A 22349-nucleotide genomic window follows, 5' to 3' on the forward strand; every position below is an offset into this window, starting at 1 on the left:
TGTGTTTATAAAATGTTAACTGGATTCATAGAATAAATACTTGTCTAAAAATACTTTTAGTTTTCTGTTGCATCACACCTGTCAAGTGGGCCCTTGTGCTCCCCATAACTAAAATCTATTAAAAGTTGTGGGTCAGGTGAACTCCATGAGTTTTCTAAACTCTGGCCCATAATAGATATTTGCTACTGCATTGGCCCATTGTGTATATGGGGGTGTTTGTTATTGGATTGGATTAGCCTGTTGTCTCAATGGGGTATTTGGTATTGGATTGGCCCATAGTCTCGATAGGGGTGTTTGGTAGTTGATTGGCCCATTGTCTCTCTCGGCGTGTTTGATATTGAATTGATCCATTTTCTCTATGGGGCTCTTTAATACAGGATTGGTCCATTGTCTCTGTTAGGGTTATTTTGTATTGGATTGGTCCGTTCCCTATGGGAGGTGTTTGGTTATGGATTGAACCATTGTTTCTATGGGGATTTTTGGTAGTGAATTGGTCCATTGGATCGAATGGGGATGTTTTGCTATGTATTGACTTCTAAGGGAAAAAGCTAATGTAAGCTTTATGAGGGGTTGATTTCTTGTGGGCCTCACAATTATTCACAGTTATACCCATTTAAAGACAAGATTTACCAGACCCTAAGAGAGCATTGTTGACCATGTACTTCCATTGGATGGTCCATGACTGCGCCTAGCAAAGTACTGCAGTGGTTTGCTATGGCCCTTTGCAGTGTGGCTGACCAGGGAACACTTCCACTCTCACTATCTGCCATCAGGAAGGATTTACAGGCTGATAACCAACCCGTTTGGCTACATGACAAACACACCTTCCATGGCCATCAGGTCTTGAATTGGACGTTGAACCCACAGCTTCATGGCTCATACTGCACTACAACAGCATCTTCAGAATGTGATTGTGGAGAAAAACATGGCATAAATGTGGAGATAGGAATTTATGATTGGAAAACATAACAAGTGTCTAGAAAGTAGTCTTTGAATATTTTCTAGATGTTACATGTTATTTGAACCATCCTTGTTTCCACAGCCTTTCTCAAAACCAAAGAGAAAGTGCTGGAAAATCTCAGCAGGTCTGGCAGCATCTGGAGGGAGAGAAAAGAGCTAACGTTTTGAGTCCAGATGATGCTTTGTTGAAGCCTTTTTCAAAACTATCTCTGTAACCTCCTCTGGCCGCACATCCCTCAAATATATCTCTGCAATCCTCTAATTCTGGTCGCTTGTGAACTCCCAATCAGAATTGTCCCACAGTTGCCCAGGCCCTGAACTCTTGAATTCTTTCCTTAAACCTCTCTACCTCACGTTCCTCTTTAAGACACTCCTTAAAACCTACTCTTTGACCAAACTTTTGGTCATCTGACATATTCCCTTTGTGTTAAGTACCATACTTTATTTTATAATGCTCATGTGAAATACCTTGGGAAGCTTTATTACACTAAAGGCATTTTATCATAGAATCCCTCCAGTGCAGAAAGAGGTCAGCTCATTGGGTCTGCACAGGGTGAAAGTGCAAACTCCACACAGACAATCACCTAAGGCCGGAATTGAACCCGGGTCCCTGGTGCTGTGAGGCAGCAGTGCCTGCCACTGTGCGACCTATATAAATGTAGGATGTTGCATTGCTGTTGATGTCAGTAGCATCACACAAAGTTGTACTGTTGGGTCAGATTATCCTTCCTTAACAATAACAACATGAGTTTATATCGCAACTTTAATATTGTAAAATGTCCCAGACGCTCCAGGAGAGCAATATCACAAATCTGTATCAATCCATGAAAGGAGATGGTAGGTCGAATGACCAAACATTTGGTCTAAGAGCTAAGATTTAAGGGACGTGATAAAGGAGATGAGAGGTAACGAGGCAGAGATATTTAGGGAGGGAATTTCAGAGTTTAGGGCCTAGGTAGCTAGGGCCATCAATGGTGGAACGATTAAAATCAGTGATGTGCAACAGGTTAGCATTGGAGGAGAAGCATCTTAGAGAGCTGTGACAGGGATAGGAGGGGGTAAGGCCATGGATGGAGTTGTACACTGGGAGTCAGTGTAGGCTGGTGAGCAAAGGAAGTGATAGGTGAACAGGACTTGGTGCGAGTTAGGAGACAGGCAGCAGGGTTTTGGATGGCCTCCACTTTATGGAGAGTGGAATGTGCGAGGCTGGTTAAGACTGCATTGGAATGATCAAATCTGAAGATAACAGAAGCAGAGAGGAAAGTTTCAGCAGCCGGTGAGCTGAGGCAGGGCAGAGTTAGAACATAGAACATGTAATAGAACAATGTATACAACATGTAAATAGAACAATACACAGAACAGGCCCTACGGCGCACGATGTTGTGCCGAACTTTTGTCCTAGATTAAGAACAAATTAATCCACACCCCATCATTCTACCGTAATCCATGTACCTATCCAATAGCCGCTTGAAGGTCCCTAATGTTTCCGACTCAACTACTTCCACAGGCAGTGCATTCCATGCCCCCACTACCCTCTGGGTAAAGAACCTACCTCTGACATCCCCCCTATATCTTCTGCCATTCACCTTAAATTTATGTCCCCTTGTAATGGTTTGTTCTACATGGGGAAAAAGTCTCTGACTGTCTACTCCATCTATTCCCCTGATCATCTTATAAACCTCTATTAAGTCGCCCCTCATCCTTCTCTGTTCTAATGAGAAAAGGCCTAGCACCCTCACCCTTTCCTCGTCAGACCTATTCTCCATTCCAGGCAACATTCTGGTAAATCTCCTATGCACCTTTTCCAAAGCTTCCACATCCTTCCTAACATGAGGCAACCAGAACTGCACACAGTTCTCCAAATGTGGCCGTACCAAGGTTTTGTACAGCTGCGTTATCACCTCACGGCTCTTAAATTCAGTCCCTCTGTTAATGAATGCTAGCACACCATAGGTCTTCTTCACAGCTCTATCCAATTTAGTGGCAACTTTCAAAGATCTATGAACATAGACCCCAAGATCTCTCTGCTCCTACATATTGCCAAGAACCCTACCATTAACCCTGTATTCCGCATTCATATTTGTCCTTCCAAAATGGACAGTCTCACACTTTTCAGGGTTAAACTCCATCTGCCACTTCTCAGCCCAGCTCCGAATCCTATCTATGTCTCTTTGAAGCCAACAACAGCCCTCCTCACTATCCACAACTCCACCAATCTTCGTATCATCTGCAAATTTACTGACCCACCCTTCAACTCCCTCATCCAAGTCATTAATAAAAATCACAAACAGCAGAGGACCCAGAACTGATCCCTGCAGTACGCCACTGGTAACTGGGCTTCAGGCTGAACATTTGTCATCCAACACCACTCTCTGACTTCTATTGGTTAGCCAGTTGGACAAAGTTCTGGACGTGGAAGCAGATGGTCTTACTGATGGTTTGGGCATGTGACTGGGAGTTCATCTCAAGTCAAGTATGTCACCTGGGGTAAAGGCTGGCTCCGCCTCAGATGTTTGTCTGGGAGAGAAATGGATTCAGTAGAGAGGTAGAGCTGGGGATGGTGATGTAGAGCTGGGGATGGTGATGTAGAGCTGGGGATGGTGATGTAGAGCTGGGGATGGTGATGTAGAGCTGGGGATGGTGATGTAGAGCTGGGGATGGTGATGTAGAGCTGGGGATGGTGATGTAGAGCTGGGGATGGTGATGTAGAGCTGGGGATGGTGATGTAGAGCTGGGGATGGTGATGTAGAGCTGGGGATGGTGATGTAGAGCTGGGGATGGTGATGTAGAGCTGGGGATGGTGATGTAAAGCTGGGGATGGTGATGTAGAGCTGGGGATGGTGATGTAGAGCTGGGGATGGTGATGTAGAGCTGGGGATGCTGATGTAGAGCTGATGTAGAGCTGGGGATGGTGATGTAGAGCTGGGGATGGTGATGTAAAGCTGGGGATGGTGATGTAGAGCTGGGGATGGTGATGTAGAGCTGGGGATGCTGACGTAGAGCTGGGGATGGTGATGTAGAGCTGATGTAGAGCTGGGGATGGTGATGTAGAGGTGATGTAGAGCTGGGGATGGTGATGTAGAGCTGGGGATGGTGATGTAGAGCTGGGGATGGTGATGTAGAGCTGGGGATGGTGATGTAGAGCTGGGGATGGTGATGTAGAGCTGGGGATGGTGATGTAGAGCTGGGGATGGTGATGTAGAGCTGGGGATGGTGATGTAGAGCTGGGGATGGTGATGTAAAGCTGGGGATGGTGATGTAGAGCTGGGGATGGTGATGTAGAGCTGGGGATGGTGATGTAGAGCTGGGGATGCTGATGTAGAGCTGATGTAGAGCTGGGGATGGTGATGTAGAGCTGGGGATGGTGATGTAGAGCTGGGGATGGTGATGTAGAGCTGGGGATGGTGATGTAGAGCTGGGGATGGTGATGTAGAGCTGGGGATGCTGACGTAGAGCTGGGGATGGTGATGTAGAGCTGATGTAGAGCTGGGGATGGTGATGTAGAGGTGATGTAGAGCTGGGGATGGTGATGTAGAGCTGGGGATGGTGATGTAGAGCTGGGGATGGTGACGTAGAGCTGGGGATGGTGATGTAGAGCTGGGGATGGTGATGTAGAGCTGGGGATGGTGATGCAGAGCTGGGGATGGTGATGCAGAGCTGGAGATGGTGATGTAGAGCTGGGGATGCTGATGTAGAGCTGGGGATGGTGATGTAGAGCTGGGGATGGTGATGTAGAGCTGGGGATGGTGATGTAGAGCTGGGGATGGTGATGTAGAGCTGGGGATGGTGATGTAGAGCTGGGGATGCTGATGTAGAGCTGGGGATGCTGATGTTGAGCTGGGGATGGTGATGTAGAGCTGGGGATGGTGATGTAGAGCTGGGGATGGTGATGTAGAGCTGGGGATGGTGATGCAGAGCTGGGGATGGTGATGTAGAGCTGGGCATGGTGATGTAGAGCTGGGAATGCTGATGTAGAGCTGGGGATGGTGATGTAGAGCTGGGGATGGTGATGTAGAGCTGGGGATGGTGATGTAGAGCTGGGGATGGTGATGTAGAGCTGGGGATAGAACATAGAACATAGAACAGTACAGCACAGAACAGGCCCTTCGGCCCTCGATGTTGTGCCGAGCAATGATCACCCTACTTAAACCCACGTAACCCGTATACCCGTAACCCAACAATCCCCCCCATTAACCTTACACTACGGGCAATTTAGCATGGCCAATCCACCTAACCCGCACATCTTTGGACTGTGGGAGGAAACCGGAGCACCCGGAGGAAACCCACGCACACACGGGGAGGACGTGCAGACTCCACACAGACAGTGACCCAGCCGGGAATTGAACCTGGGACCCTGGAGCTGTGAAGCATTGATGCTAACCACCATGCTACCGTGAGGCCCCTAATGGGATGGTGATGTAGAGCTGGGGATGGTGATGTAGAGCTGGGGATGGTGATGTAGAGCTGGGGATGCTGATGTAGAGCTGGGGATGGTGATGTACAGCTGGGGATGGTGATGTAGAGCTGGGGATGGTGATGTAGAGCTGAGGTAGAGCTGGGGATGGTGATGCAGAGCTGGGGATGGTGATGTAGAGCTGGGGATGCTGATGTAGAGCTGGGGATGCTGATGTAGAGCTGGGGATGGTGATGTAGAGCTGGGGATGGGGATGTAGAGCTGGGGATGGTGATGTAGAGCTGGGGATGGTGATGTAGAGCTGGGGATGGTGATGTAGAGCTGATGTAGAGCTGGGGATGGTGATGTCGAGCTGGGGCTGATGATGTAGAGCTGATGTAGAGCTGGGGATGGTGATGTAGAGCTGATGTAGAGCTGGGGATGGTGATGTAGAGCTGGGGATGCTGATGTAGAGCTGGGGGTGGGGGGTGATGTAGAGCTGGGGATGGTGATGTAGAGCTGGGGATGGTGATGTAGAGCTGGGGATGGTGATGTAGAGCTGGGGATGGTGATGTAGAGCTGGGGATGGTGATGTAGAGCTGGGGATGGTGATGTAGAGCTGGGGATGGTGATGTAGAGCTGGGGATGGTGATGTAGAGCTGGGTATGCTGATGTAGAGCTGGGGATGGTGATGTAGAGCTGATGTAGAGCTGGGGATGGTGATGTAGAGCTGGGGATGGTGATGTAGAGCTGATGTAGAGCTGGGGATGGTGATGTCGAGCTGGGGCTGATGATGTAGAGCTGATGTAGAGCTGGGGATGGTGATGTAGAGCTGATGTAGAGCTGGGGATGGTGATGTAGAGCTGGGGATGCTGATGTAGAGCTGGGGGTGGTGATGTAGAGCTGGGGATGGTGATGTAGAGCTGGGGATGGTGATGTAGAGCTGGGGATGGTGATGTAGAGCTGGGGATGGTGATGTAGAGCTGGGGATGGTGATGTAGAGCTGGGGATGGTGATGTAGAGCTGGGTATGCTGATGTAGAGCTGGGGATGGTGATGTAGAGCTGATGTAGAGCTGGGGATGGTGATGTAGAGCTGGGGATGGTGATGCAGAGCTGGGGCTGATGATGTAGAGCTGATGTAGAGCTGGGGATGGTGATGTAGAGCTGATGTAGAGCTGGGGATGCTGATGTAGAGCTGGGGGTGGTGATGTAGAGCTGATGTAGAGCTGGGGATGGTGATGTAGAGCTGGGGATGGTGATGTAGAGCTGGGGATGCTGATGTAGAGCTGGGGATGGTGATGTAGAGCTGATGTAGAGCTGGGGATGGTGATGTAGAGCTGGGGATGGTGATGTAGAGCTGGGGATGGTGATGTAGAGCTGATGTAGAGCTGGGGATGGTGATGTTGAGCTGGGGATGGTGATGTAGAGCTGGGGCTGATGATGTAGAGCTGATGTAGAGCTGGGGATGGTGATGTAGAGCTGGGGATGGTGATGTAGAGCTGGGGATGGTGATGTAGAGCTGGGGATGGTGATGTAGAGCTGGGGATGGTGATGTAGAGCTGGGGATGGTGATGTAGAGCTGGGGATGGTGATGTAGAGCTGATGTAGAGCTGGGGATGGTGATGTAGAGCTGGGGATGGTGATGTAGAGCTGGGGATGGTGATGTAGAGCTGGGGATGGTGATGTAGAGCTGGGGATGGTGATGTAGAGCTGGGGATGGTGATGTAGAGCTGGGGATGGTGATGTAGAGCTGATGTAGAGCTGGGGATGGTGATGTAGAGCTGGGGATGGTGATGTAGAGCTGGGGATGGTGATGTAGAGCTGGGGATGGTGATGTAGAGCTGGGGATGGTGATGTAGAGCTGGGGATGGTGATGTAGAGCTGGGGATGGTGATGTAGAGCTGGGGATGGTGATGTAGAGCTGGGGATGGTGATGTAGAGCTGGGGATGGTGATGTAGAGCTGGGGATGGTGATGTAGAGCTGGGGATGGTGATGTAGAGCTGGGGATGGTGATGTAGAGCTGGGGATGGTGATGTAGAGCTGGGGATGGCGATGTAGAGCTGGGGATGGCAATGTAGAGCTGGGGCTGATGATGTAGAGCTGATGTAGAGCTGGGGATGGCGATGTAGAGCTGGGGATGGCGATGTAGAGCTGGGGATGGTGATGTAGAGCTGGGGATGGTGATGTAGAGCTGGGGATGGTGATGTAGAGCTGGGGATGGTGATGTCGAGCTGGGGATGGTGATATAGAGCTGGGGGTGGTGATGTAGAGCTGGGGATGGTGATGTACAGCTGGGGATGGTGATGTAGAGCTGGGGATGGTGATGTAGAGCTGAGGTAGAGCTGGGGATGGTGATGCAGAGCTGGGGATGGTGATGTAGAGCTGGGGATGCTGATGTAGAGCTGGGGATGCTGATGTAGAGCTGGGGATGGTGATGTAGAGCTGGGGATGGGGATGTAGAGCTGGGGATGGTGATGTAGAGCTGGGGATGGTGATGTAGAGCTGGGGATGGTGATGTAGAGCTGATGTAGAGCTGGGGATGGTGATGTCGAGCTGGGGCTGATGATGTAGAGCTGATGTAGAGCTGGGGATGGTGATGTAGAGCTGATGTAGAGCTGGGGATGGTGATGTAGAGCTGGGGATGCTGATGTAGAGCTGGGGGTGGGGGGGTGATGTAGAGCTGGGGATGGTGATGTAGAGCTGGGGATGGTGATGTAGAGCTGGGGATGGTGATGTAGAGCTGGGGATGGTGATGTAGAGCTGGGGATGGTGATGTAGAGCTGGGGATGGTGATGTAGAGCTGGGGATGGTGATGTAGAGCTGGGTATGCTGATGTAGAGCTGGGGATGGTGATGTAGAGCTGATGTAGAGCTGGGGATGGTGATGTAGAGCTGGGGATGGTGATGTAGAGCTGGGGATGGTGATGCAGAGCTGGGGCTGATGATGTAGAGCTGATGTAGAGCTGGGGATGGTGATGTAGAGCTGATGTAGAGCTGGGGATGCTGATGTAGAGCTGGGGGTGGTGATGTAGAGGTGATGTAGAGCTGGGGATGGTGATGTAGAGCTGGGGATGGTGATGTAGAGCTGGGGATGGTGATGTAGAGCTGGGGATGGTGATGTAGAGCTGGGGATGGTGATGTAGAGCTGGGGATGGTGATGTAGAGCTGGGGATGGTGATGTAGAGCTGGGGATGGTGATGTAGAGCTGGGGATGGTGATGTAGAGCTGATGTAGAGCTGGGGATGGTGATGTCGAGCTGGGGCTGATGATGTAGAGCTGATGTAGAGCTGGGGATGGTGATGTAGAGCTGATGTAGAGCTGGGGATGGTGATGTAGAGCTGGGGATGCTGATGTAGAGCTGGGGGTGGTGATGTAGAGCTGGGGATGGTGATGTAGAGCTGGGGATGGTGATGTAGAGCTGGGGATGGTGATGTAGAGCTGGGGATGGTGATGTAGAGCTGGGGATGGTGATGTAGAGCTGGGGATGGTGATGTAGAGCTGGGTATGCTGATGTAGAGCTGGGGATGGTGATGTAGAGCTGATGTAGAGCTGGGGATGGTGATGTAAAGATGGGGATGGTGATGTAGAGCTGGGGATGGTGATGCAGAGCTGGGGCTGATGATGTAGAGCTGATGTAGAGCTGGGGATGGTGATGTAGAGCTGATGTAGAGCTGGGGATGCTGATGTAGAGCTGGGGGTGGTGATGTAGAGCTGATGTAGAGCTGGGGATGGTGATGTAGAGCTGGGGATGGTGATGTAGAGCTGGGGATGCTGATGTAGAGCTGGGGATGGTGATGTAGAGCTGATGTAGAGCTGGGGATGGTGATGTAGAGCTGGGGATGGTGATGTAGAGCTGGGGATGGTGATGTAGAGCTGATGTAGAGCTGGGGATGGTGATGTTGAGCTGGGGATGGTGATGTAGAGCTGGGGCTGATGATGTAGAGCTGATGTAGAGCTGGGGATGGTGATGTAGAGCTGGGGATGGTGATGTAGAGCTGGGGATGGTGATGTAGAGCTGGGGATGGTGATGTAGAGCTGGGGATGGTGATGTAGAGCTGGGGATGGTGATGTAGAGCTGGGGATGGTGATGTAGAGCTGATGTAGAGCTGGGGATGGTGATGTAGAGCTGGGGATGGTGATGTAGAGCTGGGGATGGTGATGTAGAGCTGGGGATGGTGATGTAGAGCTGGGGATGGTGATGTAGAGCTGGGGATGGTGATGTAGAGCTGGGGATGGTGATGTAGAGCTGATGTAGAGCTGGGGATGGTGATGTAGAGCTGGGGATGGTGATGTAGAGCTGGGGATGGTGATGTAGAGCTGGGGATGGTGATGTAGAGCTGGGGATGGTGATGTAGAGCTGGGGATGGTGATGTAGAGCTGGGGATGGTGAAGTAGAGCTGGGGATGGTGATGTAGAGCTGGGGATGGTGATGTAGAGCTGGGGATGGTGATGTAGAGCTGGGGATGGTGATGTAGAGCTGGGGATGGTGATGTAGAGCTGGGGATGGTGATGTAGAGCTGGGGATGGTGATGTAGAGCTGGGGATGGTGATGTAGAGCTGGGGATGGTGATGTAGAGCTGGGGATGGCGATGTAGAGCTGGGGATGGCAATGTAGAGCTGGGGCTGATGATGTAGAGCTGATGTAGAGCTGGGGATGGCGATGTAGAGCTGGGGATGGCGATGTAGAGCTGGGGATGGTGATGTAGAGCTGGGGATGGTGATGTAGAGCTGGGGATGGTGATGTCGAGCTGGGGATGGTGATGTCGAGCTGGGGATGGTGATGTCGAGCTGGGGATGGTGATATAGAGCTGGGGGTGGTGATGTAGAGCTGATGTAGAGCTGGGGATGGTGATGTAGAGCTGGGGATGGTGATGTAGAGCTGGGGATGGTGATGTAGAGCTGATGTAGAGCTGGGGATGGTGATGTAGAGCTGGGGATGCTGAGGTAGAGCTGGGGATGGTGATGTAGAGCTGGGGATGGTGATGTAGAGCTGGGGATGGTGATGTAGAGCTGGGGATGCTGATGTAGAGCTGGGGATGGTGATGTAGAGCTGGGGATGGTGATGTAGAGCTGGGGGTGGTGATGTAGAGCTGGGGATGGTGATGTAGAGCTGGAGATGGTGATGTAGAGCTGGGGATGGTGATGTAGAGCTGGGGATGGTGATGTAGAGCTGGGGATGGTGATGTAGAGCTGGGGATGGTGATGTAGAGCTGGGGATGGTGATGTAGAGCTGTGGATGGTGATGTAGAGCTGGGGATGGTGATGTAGAGCTGGGGATGGTGATGTAGAGCTGGGGATGGTGATGTAGAGCTGGGGATGGTGATGTAGAGCTGGGGATGGTGATGTAGAGCTGGGGATGGTGATGTAGAGCTGGGGATGGTGATGTAGAGCTGGGGATGGTGATGTAGAGCTGGGGATGGTGATGTAGAGCTGGGGATGGTGATGTAGAGCTGGGGATGCTGATGTAGAGCTGGGGATGGTGATGTAGAGCTGATGTAGAGCTGGGGATGGTGATGTAGAGCTGGGGATGTTGATGTAGAGCTGATGTAGAGCTGGGGATGGTGATGTAGAGCTGGGGATGGTGATGTAGAGCTGGGGATGGTGATGTAGAGCTGGGGATGGTGATGTAGAGCTGGGGATGCTGATGTAGAGCTGGGGATGGTGATGTAGAGCTGGGGATGGTGATGTAGAGCTGGGGATGGTGATGTAGAGCTGGGGATGGTGATGTAGAGCTGGGGATGGTGATGTAGAGCTGGGGATGGTGATGTAGAGCTGGGGATGGTGATGTAGAGCTGGGGATGGTGATGTAGAGCTGGGGATGGTGATGTAGAGCTGGGGATGGTGATGTAGAGCTGGGGATGCTGATGTAGAGCTGGGCCTGATGATGTAGAGCTGATGTAGAGCTGGGGATGGTGATGTAGAGCTGGGGATGGTTAGAATACATGGAAAAACTAATAATATACTTTCAGGACATGTCGCCAAGGGATGACATGGAGACAAGAAACAGGCTGAAGCCAAGGATAAATCCTTTCGGGACACCAGTGAAACCATTGATTCTCTATCTGAGATTGTGGATAGACACGAATGGAACCAGGTTTGGGAGCAGCCCCACCCAGCTGAACAGTGGTGGAGCGGTGTTGGACAAGGATGGTGTGGTCAAACCATGTCAAAGGTTGCAGGCAGGTCAGGAAGGACAAGGAGGGAAAGTTAACCTTTGCCACAGACACACAGGATGTCATTTGTAGCTTTGACACGAGCTGGAGCCGTACTATAGCAGGGCGGGAACCTGATTGGACGGATTGAAATATGGGGGTCAATTCTCCACCGGCCGGGATTCTTTCTTTCGCCGGCAGCGCATTCCCGCCTGCAGACTTCCCGGCGGCTTCAGGTGGCTACAATAGGAAAGACCATTGGTCTGCAGGGGGAACGGAGAATCCCGCTGCCACGACGGAACGCCACTGGCGAGGTGGAGAATTCACCCCATGGACTTTATTGTTGCAAAGAGCTGGTACTGAAATGATGGGCTGAATGGCTTCTTTTTTTAGCGTAACAATTAAATTACTGCAAAGGCAGATTGGGATGATTGGAGAGAGGTGCAGATTGCTTGCTTTCGAATCCTGCCACCTACAGGCTGCCTGAGATCTTGATTTTCGAGCAGGCCTCAAAATTGGGTGGGGAGATTAGGTGAAGATTTAAATCAGAGGCTTTTGCCGCACATCAGACACCCAGCGGGCAGAGTGTGACCCTCACAGACCCCGTTCAGTGGTACCATTCGGAGAGGTGCCAAACCCGGGGTCCTACAGGAATCTGGGTAAAAATCTCAGCAGCACCACTTTTTTGCGGGACCAGGGCGAGTGAGGAACATTCACCCCGTCCCTTGTGTAGTCTCTCCTGCATACCATTGCTCCACCTGCTGTGAGTGGGAACTGAAAATAGTCCTCAATTCCGGTATTAATGGTTTATCAAAATAATGTTATCTTGTCTTTATGGTTCCTGTAGTACACTACCAGAAGATCATCCACCGAGATATCAAACCTTCAAACCTGCTCCTGGGCGATGATGGCCATATTAAAATTGCTGACTTCGGAGTCAGTAACCAGTTTGAGGGGAATGATGCCTTGCTGTCCAGTACAGCTGGGACTCCGGCATTCATGGCACCAGAGACACTTTCAGATGCCAGGAAGTGCTTCCATGGGAAGGTAGGAAGTCGGCCGTTTGTGCCTTATCACTCCAGCACTAACTGGAAGAAAGCTCCTGAATCCAGAGATCGGGATTGTGACCTTCCACTCCCCCACTCACAACCTCGATTTTTCATTCATCGTCGCTCCGCTCAGTAACCATGGATTTTGTGACTTGGCAACAATTTTATTTGACATTCACACTCTCGTGTTCAACATCCCAACATGGTTTTGATTCTGCCGTTCCTTGAGCCTTACAACCCTCCAGGAAGACTGCAGTCCTCCAGCCCCGGCCTTGGCGGCCACAGTTGCCTGGATCCTAAACTCTGGAATTCCCCCTCCAACAAATCGCTCCCATCTCCGCCTCTGCCTTCTCCTAAATTGAACCTGAAAACATCTCCATCTTGCAATAAACCTTTTGCCACCTGCCCTAATATTTCCCTCCCTTAAGAAGCTAGCCCCCAGTTCACTTACCCAAACTCCAAACAAGCCTTTAGGACTCAATTCACCACAACATTTCTGCAGCTACCGATTTACACAACTGCACTGGCCCCTCCACCATTGATGTTCTAGTGCCCAAAGAAAAATCCCTCCCTCCCACTAGTTCATTGGGCCAAACGTCCTTTAACTCCCCTGCTTTGTCCTAGCCCTGAACTCACATCTGTCTCTAGTTTCCCTCCGGTCTCCCCTCATGCCCTCTCTGGACTCATCCTGTCCATTAGACCCACCTGCTGTCCCCTCAATCCCCTTCCCACTAAATTGCCAATCACCCAACTTCCCCTCCTGGCCCCCATGTTAGCCCATGTTGTAACCATTTCTCTCTGTTCAGTTGTTGTCTGTCTCTCCCTTAACTCTACCGTTGTTATGCTGCTCCTCAAAAAAAAACCTTGCTCCTGTGGTGATGCACATAATCAAACAGTGAAGTGATTTGACCACTTCTTGGTTCCTGGGGCACAGGGACACTGATGGCGTTCACAAGGACATCCCACCATCAAATTCACCAACCCACTAAGAGAGACATTTGACCATGATGATTGACGGATTTGGGACTCACACATATGATTTGGACTTATTGTTTCATCACTGTTCTCATGACTTGTACATGCCATAACTATCTGCCTGTTTTTTGTTCGATGTTCTTTAAGTGTACAGAAAATATGTAACATGTAAAAAAGGGGGGATTTGGTGATGTGCATCACTGGAAATACACAAGGGGTTAATGTAAATACAAGTAGACTAGCTAGACACTAGAGGGAGCACCAGAGACATGACACACAGACACTCAACCGATAGAACAGTTAGATAGGACACGACCAATGGGCATTCACGATACACACAGAGGTGACATGCCCAACCCATATATAAAGGACACCACACACATGATCTGCCTCTTTACAGTGGAGACAGTCAGTGAGTACAGACACAGGGTTGATTCAATATCACTCCCACCATGTGGATTGTAGCAGACTGGTCCGTCAGTCTGAGTAGCTATAGAAGGATTAACAGTAGTGGCGAACCCGAGTAGGAGAAGCGCAAATAGTTTAATAAACGTGTTGAAGTTATCTCCACGTCTGAACCTTCCTTTGTCAAGTGCACCACAAGGAAGCCGCTTATGCTACGCCTAGAGCATAACATGGCAGCTCCCTCCATTCTTGCAAACTACCGGTCCAACCCCCACCTCCTTTTCCTCACAGAAATCCTCAAACGTGTTGTCATCTGCCAAATATGTTCCCATTTGCCCCAAAATTCCAGGTTCGAATCCCTCCGATCAGGTTTCTGGCCGTGCCACATTACGGATCCAGCTCTGATCCAAGTCATAAATTACGTCCTATGAGATTGTGATGAGAACAAAGAAAATTACAGCACAGGAACAGGCCCTTCGGCCCTCCCAGCCTGCGCCGATCCAGATCCTTTATCTAAACCTGTCTCCTATTTTCCAAGGTCTACTTCCCTCTGTTGCCGCCCGTTCATATGGGGTTCATGTATTTGACATCTACAGCCCTTCCCTCATCAATTAACTTTGTCACTTCCTCAAAGAATCCTATTAGGTTTGTAAGACATGACCTTCCCTGCACAAAACCATTCTGCCTATCACTGATAAGTCTATTTTCTTCCAGATGTGAATAGATCCTATCCCTCAGTATCTTCTCCAACAGTTTGCCTACCACTGACGTAAAGCTCACAGGTCTGTAATTCCCTGGATTTTCCCTGCTACCCTTCTTAAACAAACAAAGATGCCTCTTAAATAATGCTATCGTGCCCGCCTCTACCACCTCCGCTGGTCAAGCGTTCCAGGCACCCACCACCCTCTGCGTAAAAAACTTTCCACGCACATCACCCTAAACTTTCTCCCTCTCACCTTGAAACCGTGACGCCTTGTAACTGACACCCCCACTCTTGGAAAAAGCTTGTTGCTATCCACCCTGTCCATACCTCTCATAATTTTGTATACCTCAATCAGGTCCCCCCTCAACCTCTGTCTTTCCAACGAAAACAATCCTAATCTACTCAACCTTTCTTCATAGCTAGCACCCTCCATACCAGGCAACATCCTGGTGAACCTCCTCTGCACCTTCTCCAAAGCATCCACATCCTTCTGGTAATGTGGCGACCAGAACTGCACGCAGTATTCCAAATGTGGCCTAACCAAAGTCCTATACAACTGTAACATGACCTGCCGACTCTTGTACTCAATACCCCGTCCGATGAAGGCAAGCATGCTGTATGCCTTCTTGACCACTCTATCAACCTGCGTTGCCACCTTCAGGGTACAATGGACCAAAACTCCCAGATCTCTCTGTACATCAATTTTCCCCAGGACCCTTCCATTGACCATATAGTCCGCTCTTGAATTTGATCTTCCAAAATGCATCACCTCGCATTTGCCTGGATTGAACTCCATCTGCCATTTCTCTGCCCAACTCTCCAATCTGTCTATATTTTGTTGTATTCTCTGACAGTCCTCCTCGCTATCTGCAACTCCACCAATCTTAGTATCATCTGCAAACTTGCTAATGAGACCACTTATACCTTCCTCTAGGTCATTTATGTAGATCACAAACAACAGTGGTCCGAGCACGGATCCCTGTGGAACACCACTAGTCACCTTTCTCCATTTTGAGACACTCCCTTCCACCACTACTCTCTGTCTCCTGTTGCCCAGCCAGATCTTTATCCATCTAGCTAGTACACCCTGAACACCATACGACTTTACTTTTGCCATCAACCTGCCATGGGAAACCTTATCAAACGCCTTACTAAAGTCCATGTATATGACATCTACAGCCCTTCCCTCATCAATTAACTTTGTCACTTCCTCAAAGAATTCTATTAGGTTTGTAAGACATGACCTTCCCTGCACAGAACCATGCTGCCTATCACTGATAAGTCTATTTTCTTCCAGATGTGAATAGATCCTATCCCTCAGTATCTTCTCCAACAGTTTGCCTACCACTGACGTCAAGCTCACAGGTCTGTAATTCCCTGGATTTTCCCTGCTACCCTTCTTAAACAAAGAAACTTTTCCTCCTGGTCGTCTTCGACACAGTTTCACCACACCATCCTCCTCCTCTCCACTGTTGTTTACCTGGGGGGCCTGTTCTCACTGATTACATTCTTAGCTATCAATGTCTTCTCTTTCTACTCCTGCATTCTGGTGTTGTATCCTTGGCCCTGGTATTACTCACTTACGCACTGCCCTTTGTCAATATCATCGGATGTGAGTCTTCACAAAAATGCACATAAAGACACCAAGCTTTACCTCAGCACCATCTCTCCCGGCTCCATCCCCCTCCTGACATTAAGCAAATCTGTTTGCAATCTTGATGTTGTATTTGATCCCAACATGAACTTCCGACCTTATAATTCAGGCTGTCTTCAAAAACACCTAATTCCACCCCCATAACGTCATAACATCATGTTGCAGACAGTTTGTCTGCCGCTGAAACCTTCACCCACGTCTATTTAACTTCCAGGCTCGACTACTCCAGTGTATTCCAGGCTGATCTCCCACACTCTACCCTCTGTAAATCTGTGGTCATCAAAATTCTGCTCATCACGTATTAGGGCACACCAAGGATAACCCTGTGCTCACTGACCTACACCGGCTCCCGGCCCAGCAATGTCTTGATTTCAAAATTTTTGTCCTTTTCAAATCCCTCCATGGCCACAATCCTCCCTATCTGTGTAACCTCCTCCATCCCTATAGTCGTCCAAGGTATCTACACTCCTCTAATTCTGGTCTCTTGGTGCATTTCCAATTATAATTGTTCCACTATTGATGACCCCTTCAGCTTCCTAGGCCCCAGGGGCCAATGTTGTAGGGGGAGGGGATGATGATGTGGGAGTGGGAGTGATGCCTTGTGGGGAAGGGGGAGGGGGTGATGTTGCATGAGTGGGAGGGGATGATGCTGTGTGTGGGGAGGGGGTGATGCTGTGTGTGGGGGAGGGGTGATGCTGTGTGGGGAAGGGGGAGGAGGTGATGTGTGGGAGTGAAGCTGTGTGAGGGGGAGGGGGTAAAGCTGTGTGAAGGGGAGGGGTGACGCTGTGTGAGGGGGAGGGGTTGAAGCTGTGTGAGGAAGGGGGTGATGCTGTGTGAGGGGGATGGGGTGACGCTGTGTGGGGAAGGGGGAGGGGGTGATGTGTGGGGGTGAAGCTGTGTGAGGGGGAGGGGGTGAAGCTGTGTGAGGGGGAGGGGGTGAAGCCATGTGATGAGGAGGGGGTGCCACTGTGTGATGGGGAGGGGTTGACGCCATGTGAGAGGGAGGGGGTGACGCCGTGTGTGGGGGAGAGGATGATGCTGTGTGTGGGGGAGGAGAGGGGGTGATGCTGTGGGAGGGAGAGGGGATGATGCCGTGTGAGGGGGAGGGGGTGATGCCATGTGTGGGGGAGAGGATGATGCTGTGTGTGGGGGAGGAGAGGGAGTGATGCTGTTGGAGGGAGAGGGGATGATGCCGTGTGAGGGGGAGGGGGTGATGCCATGTGTGGGGGAGAGGATGATGCTGTGTGTGGGGGAGGGGGTGGGGGGGGGGGGTGACGTGTGCGTATGGGAGGGGGTGACGTCGTTTGTGGGGGAGGGGGTGACGCCGTCCGTGGGGAAGGAGGTGACGCCGTCCGTGGGGGAGGGGGTGACGCCGTCCGTGGGGGAGGGGGTGACGCCGTCCGTGGGGGAGGGGGTGACGCCGTCCGTGGGGGGGGGGGGTGACGCCGTCCGTGGGGGAGGGGGTGACACCGTGTGTGGGGGAGGGGGGTGACGCCGTGTGTGGGGGAGGGGGTGACGCTGTGTGTGGGGGAGGGGGTGATGCTGTGTGTGGGGGAGGGGGTGATGCTGTGTGTGGGGGAGGGGGTGATGCTGCGTGAGTGGGAGGGGGTGATGCTGCGTGAGGGGGAGGGGGTGATGCTGCGTGAGGGGGAGGGGGTGATGCTGCGTGAGGGGGAGGGGGTGATGCTGTGTGAGGGGGAGGGGGTGATGCTGTGTGTGGGGGAGGGGGTGATGTTGCATGAGTGGGAGGGGATGATGCTGTGTGTGGGGAGGGGGTGATGCTGTGTGTGGGGGAGGGGTGATGCTGTGTGGGGAAGGGGGAGGAGGTGATGTGTGGGGGTGAAGCTGTGTGAGGGGGAGGGGGTAAAGCTGTGTGAAGGGGAGGGGTGACGCTGTGTGAGGGGGAGGGGTTGAAGCTGTGTGAGGAAGGGAGTGATGCTGTGTGAGGGGGATGGGGTGACGCTGTGTGGGGAAGGGGGAGGGGGTGATGTGTGGGGGTGAAGCTGTGTGAGGGGGAGGGGGTGAAGCTGTGTGAGGGGGAGGGGGTGAAGCCATGTGATGAGGAGGGGGTGACACTGTGTGATGGGGAGGGGTTGACGCCATGTGAGAGGGAGGGGGTGACGCCGTGTGTGGGGGAGAGGATGATGCTGTGTGTGGGGGAGGAGAGGGGGTGATGCTGTGGGAGGGAGAGGGGATGATGCCGTGTGAGGGGGAGGGGGGTGATGCCATGTGTGGGGGAGAGGATGATGCTGTGTGTGGGGGAGGAGAGGGGGTGATGCTGTTGGAGGGAGAGGGGATGATGCCGTGTGAGGGGGAGGGGGTGATGCCATGTGTGGGGGAGAGGATGATGCTGTGTGTGGGGGAGGGGGTGGGGGAGGGGGTGACGTGTGCGTATGGGAGGGGGTGACGTCGTTTGTGGGGGAGGGGGTGACGCCGTCCGTGGGGAAGGAGGTGACGCCGTCCGTGGGGGAGGGGGTGACGCCGTCCGTGGGGGAGGGGGTGACGCCGTCCGTGGGGGAGGGGGTGACACCGTCCGTGGGGGAGGGGGTGACGCCGTCCGTGGGGGAGGGGGTGACACCGTGTGTGGGGGAGGGGGTGACGCCGTGTGTGGGGGAGGGGGTGACGCTGTGTGTGGGGGAGGGGGTGATGCTGTGTGTGGGGGAGGGGGTGATGCTGTGTGTGGGGGAGGGGGTGATGCTGCGTGAGGGGGAGGGGGTGATGCTGCGTGAGGGGGAGGGGGTGATGCTGCGTGAGGGGGAGGGGTTGATGCTGCGTGAGGGGGAGGGGGTGATGCTGTGTGAGGGGGAGGGGGTGATGCTGTGTGTGGGGGAGAGGGTGAGGGGGTGATGCCGTGTGAGGGGGAGGGGGTGATGCTGTGTGTGGGGGAGGGGGTGATGCTGTGTGTGGGGGAGGGGAGAGGGGTGATGGGGAGGGGGTGATGCTGTGGGAGGGGGAGGGGTGATGCTGTGTGTGGGGGAGGGGTGGGGGAGGAAGTGATGCTGAGTGAGGGTGAGGGGGTGATGCCGTGTGAGGGGGATGGGGTGATGCTGTGTGAGGGGGAGGGGGTGACGCCGTGTGAGGGGGAGAGGGTCCCCGTGTGTTGGGGAGGGGGTGACGCTGTGTGTGGGGGAAGGGGTGACGCTGTGTGTGGGGGAGGGGGAGGAGGTGATGCTGTGTGTGGCAGAGGGGGAGGGGGTGATGCTGTGTGAGGAGGAGGGGTGATGCTGCGTGAGGGGGAGGGGGTGATGCTGCCTGTGGGGGAGGGGGAGGGGGTGATGATGCCTGTGGGGGAGGGGGAGGGGGTGATGCTGCTTGTGGGGGAGGGGATGATGCTGCTTGTGGGGGAGGGGGAGGGGTTGATGCATGTGGGGGAGGGGTTGGGAGGTGTTGCTGCGTGTAGGGGAGGGGGTGGGGGTGATGCTGCGGGACGTTCAGCGGCGGGACTTCGGCCCATCGTGGGCCAGAGAATTGCCACGGGGACCCGCCAACCAGCGCGGCGTGATTCCCGCCCCCGCCGAAACTTGGGGGCTGCGAATTCGGGACACAGCAGGGGCGGGATTGACGCCGGCCCCGGGCGATTCTCCAACCCGGCGGGGGTCCTGAAGAGAGAAGATTGGCAGAGTTACAGGAACAGGGCTGGGGAGTGGGATTGCTCCTTCTTACAGTCAACTCAGAAAGAAAGAGCTAAATGGCATCCATCCTTATCATAGAATTGACAGTGCAGAAGGAGGCTATTCGGCCCATCGAGTCTGAGTCGGCCCTTGGAAAGAGCACCCAACTTAAGCTCACGCCTCCACCCTAGCCCTGTAACCCAGTAACCCCACTTAACGCTTTTGGGCACTAAGGGCAATTTATCATGGCCAATCTACCTAACCTGCACATCTTTGGACTGTGTGAGGAAACCGGAGCACCCGGAGGGACCCTGGAGCAGTGAAGCAACTATGCTAACCACTGTGCTACCGTGCTGCCTTAAGTTTCCTTACTGTAACTATTCCACGAGTCATGTGTTTCCGCTGGTTTCACTTTCCTGCAACTCATTCTTTATAAATGAGTAGGTCAGATATTGAAAGTATGGTGTGTGTTGGGCTGGAGGGTGGGTGTTGTGGAGACTGGGTGGGCTGATGCCACAGAGAGGTTAGAATGGCACAATAGCTACTTTAAAATCAGGGCAGGAATTTGTAGTAACAATGTGAACGTTATTTTACAGGCCTTGGATGTCTGGGCCATTGGCGTAACCTTGTACTGCCTGGTCTTTGGCAAGGTATGTATTGTGGCAGGATTCAGCTAATTTGTAATGCTTGTGAAAGCCTGGAAGTGAGGCTCAACCTTCGACACGTTCAATAACATTATGACTCTGATCGTTTTGTTTGTGTGAATTCTCCTCTACACTGCCATTTTGTTGAGGGCTCTGCTCCACCTGCAATGTTAAAGGGAAAAACATCAACTGCTTGGTCCGTTTTGACTCTTACAAGCATCTTGCTTTGGGTCTACTTTTTCTTTCATTGCACTTTGTATCACAGTGTCTGCAAACAGTGAACCCAGTGGAGCCTGGAGGACAGTAGTGCCCAAGCACAAAGTACCTTCTCAGTGTCAATCCGACCCTGGCTTTAGAGAGGGTGCCACTCAGTGCCTCGTCCCGAAGCCCAGCCAATATGTGGAGAATCACTGGTAATTCATGTGCTACCATTCTGTGGTACAATCAATTTGAGTATATGTGCAGTTGTAGTTCGCTTACCTCAGAAAGGACATGATTGCCACAGAGAGATTCATAGTTATCATAGAATTTACAGTGCAGAAGGAGGCCATTCGGCCCATCAAGTCTGCACCGGCTCCTGGAAAGAGCACCCTACCCACGGTTAACACCTCCACCCTATCCTCATAACCCAGAACCCCACCCAACAGTAAGGGCAATTTTGGACACTAAGGGCAATTTATCATGTCCAATCCACCTAACCTGCACATCTTTGGACTGTGGGAGGAAACCGGAGCACCCGGAGGAAACCCACGCACACACGGGGAGGATGTGCAGATCCGCACAGCCAGTGACCCAAGCTGGAATCGAACCTGGGACCCTGGAGCTGTGAAGCCATTGTGCTATCCACAATGCTACCATGCTGCCCTGCAACAGACTTCACCTCCGAGGGTGGAGGGACTACCTTATGAAGAGGATTGGGCAAACTGGGCCTGTACTCTCTAGAGTTTCGAAGAATGAGAGGTGATCTCATTGAAACCTACAAAAGGAATAACAGGGGTAAATGTATGCTTCCCTGGCTGGGGAGTCTAGAACCAGGGGCACAATTTCAAATAAGAGAAAAGCCACCTAGGATCGATGAGGAGAAATTTCTTTCTACGGAGGGCTGTGAATATTTGGAATTCTCGACTCCAGAGGGCTTTGGAAGCTCGTCATTGAGTGTGTTTAAAGCAGAGATTGATAGATTTCAAATTCCAGTGATCAATATGGGAATAGTGTGGGGTAAAAGCATTGAATTCGATGATCAGCCATGACCATATTGAATGGCGGAGCAGGCTCGATGGGCTGAATGGCCTCCTTCTGCTCTTCTGTTGCTAACAAGAAAAGATGTAAAATAACCTGATAGGGTGAGATGATGTACAGTGGGAGGTGGGGCGTAAACACCAGTTTAGACCAGTTAAGTTGACTGGACTGTTTCTTTGCTGTTAATTGTGCCTCAGTCAAAATACAGAAGAATGGTTTAAATGGAACAGAAGATAACTGCAAGAGAACTCACTTTGTACCTTTGTCTGCAGTGTCCGTTTATGGATGACTATATTCTGTCACTTCATGCCAAGATTAAGAACTGGCCTGTGGAATTTCCAGAGAAGTAAGTAAAGATGGTGAAATGTTCAAACTATTTGATGTCACGAGAGCTGTTCTGGTGAAAATGAAAGGATCAGCCGTTCAATTTAACTTTTCTTCCTTGTGATCAGGAATTTTTTGGAGGGGAGGTTTGAGCCCAAGTACATCTGGAGTATTCATACGCAGCACCTTGGCGGGGCAGGGAACTGAAACATTAATTTCCTTTATTGCACACAGTTCAA

The 22349-nt window shown here is 51.9% G+C and overlaps 1 protein-coding gene across 1 annotated transcript in view; it reads left to right on the forward strand.

The window, feature by feature from the left end:
• camkk1a (calcium/calmodulin-dependent protein kinase kinase 1, alpha a) overlaps positions 1-22349 on the forward strand; it is a 123257-nt gene that overhangs the window by 96917 nt on the left and 3991 nt on the right. The window contains exons 10-12 of the mRNA XM_038813088.1: positions 12354-12553; positions 20500-20553; positions 22059-22132. Of these exons, the coding sequence (XP_038669016.1) occupies positions 12354-12553; positions 20500-20553; positions 22059-22132 (328 nt within the window). The remainder of the gene's footprint in view (positions 1-12353; positions 12554-20499; positions 20554-22058; positions 22133-22349) is intronic.

The sequence above is a fragment of the Scyliorhinus canicula genome, chromosome 12 (genome assembly GCF_902713615.1).
Source record: "Scyliorhinus canicula chromosome 12, sScyCan1.1, whole genome shotgun sequence".
Lineage (NCBI taxonomy): Eukaryota > Metazoa > Chordata > Chondrichthyes > Carcharhiniformes > Scyliorhinidae > Scyliorhinus > Scyliorhinus canicula.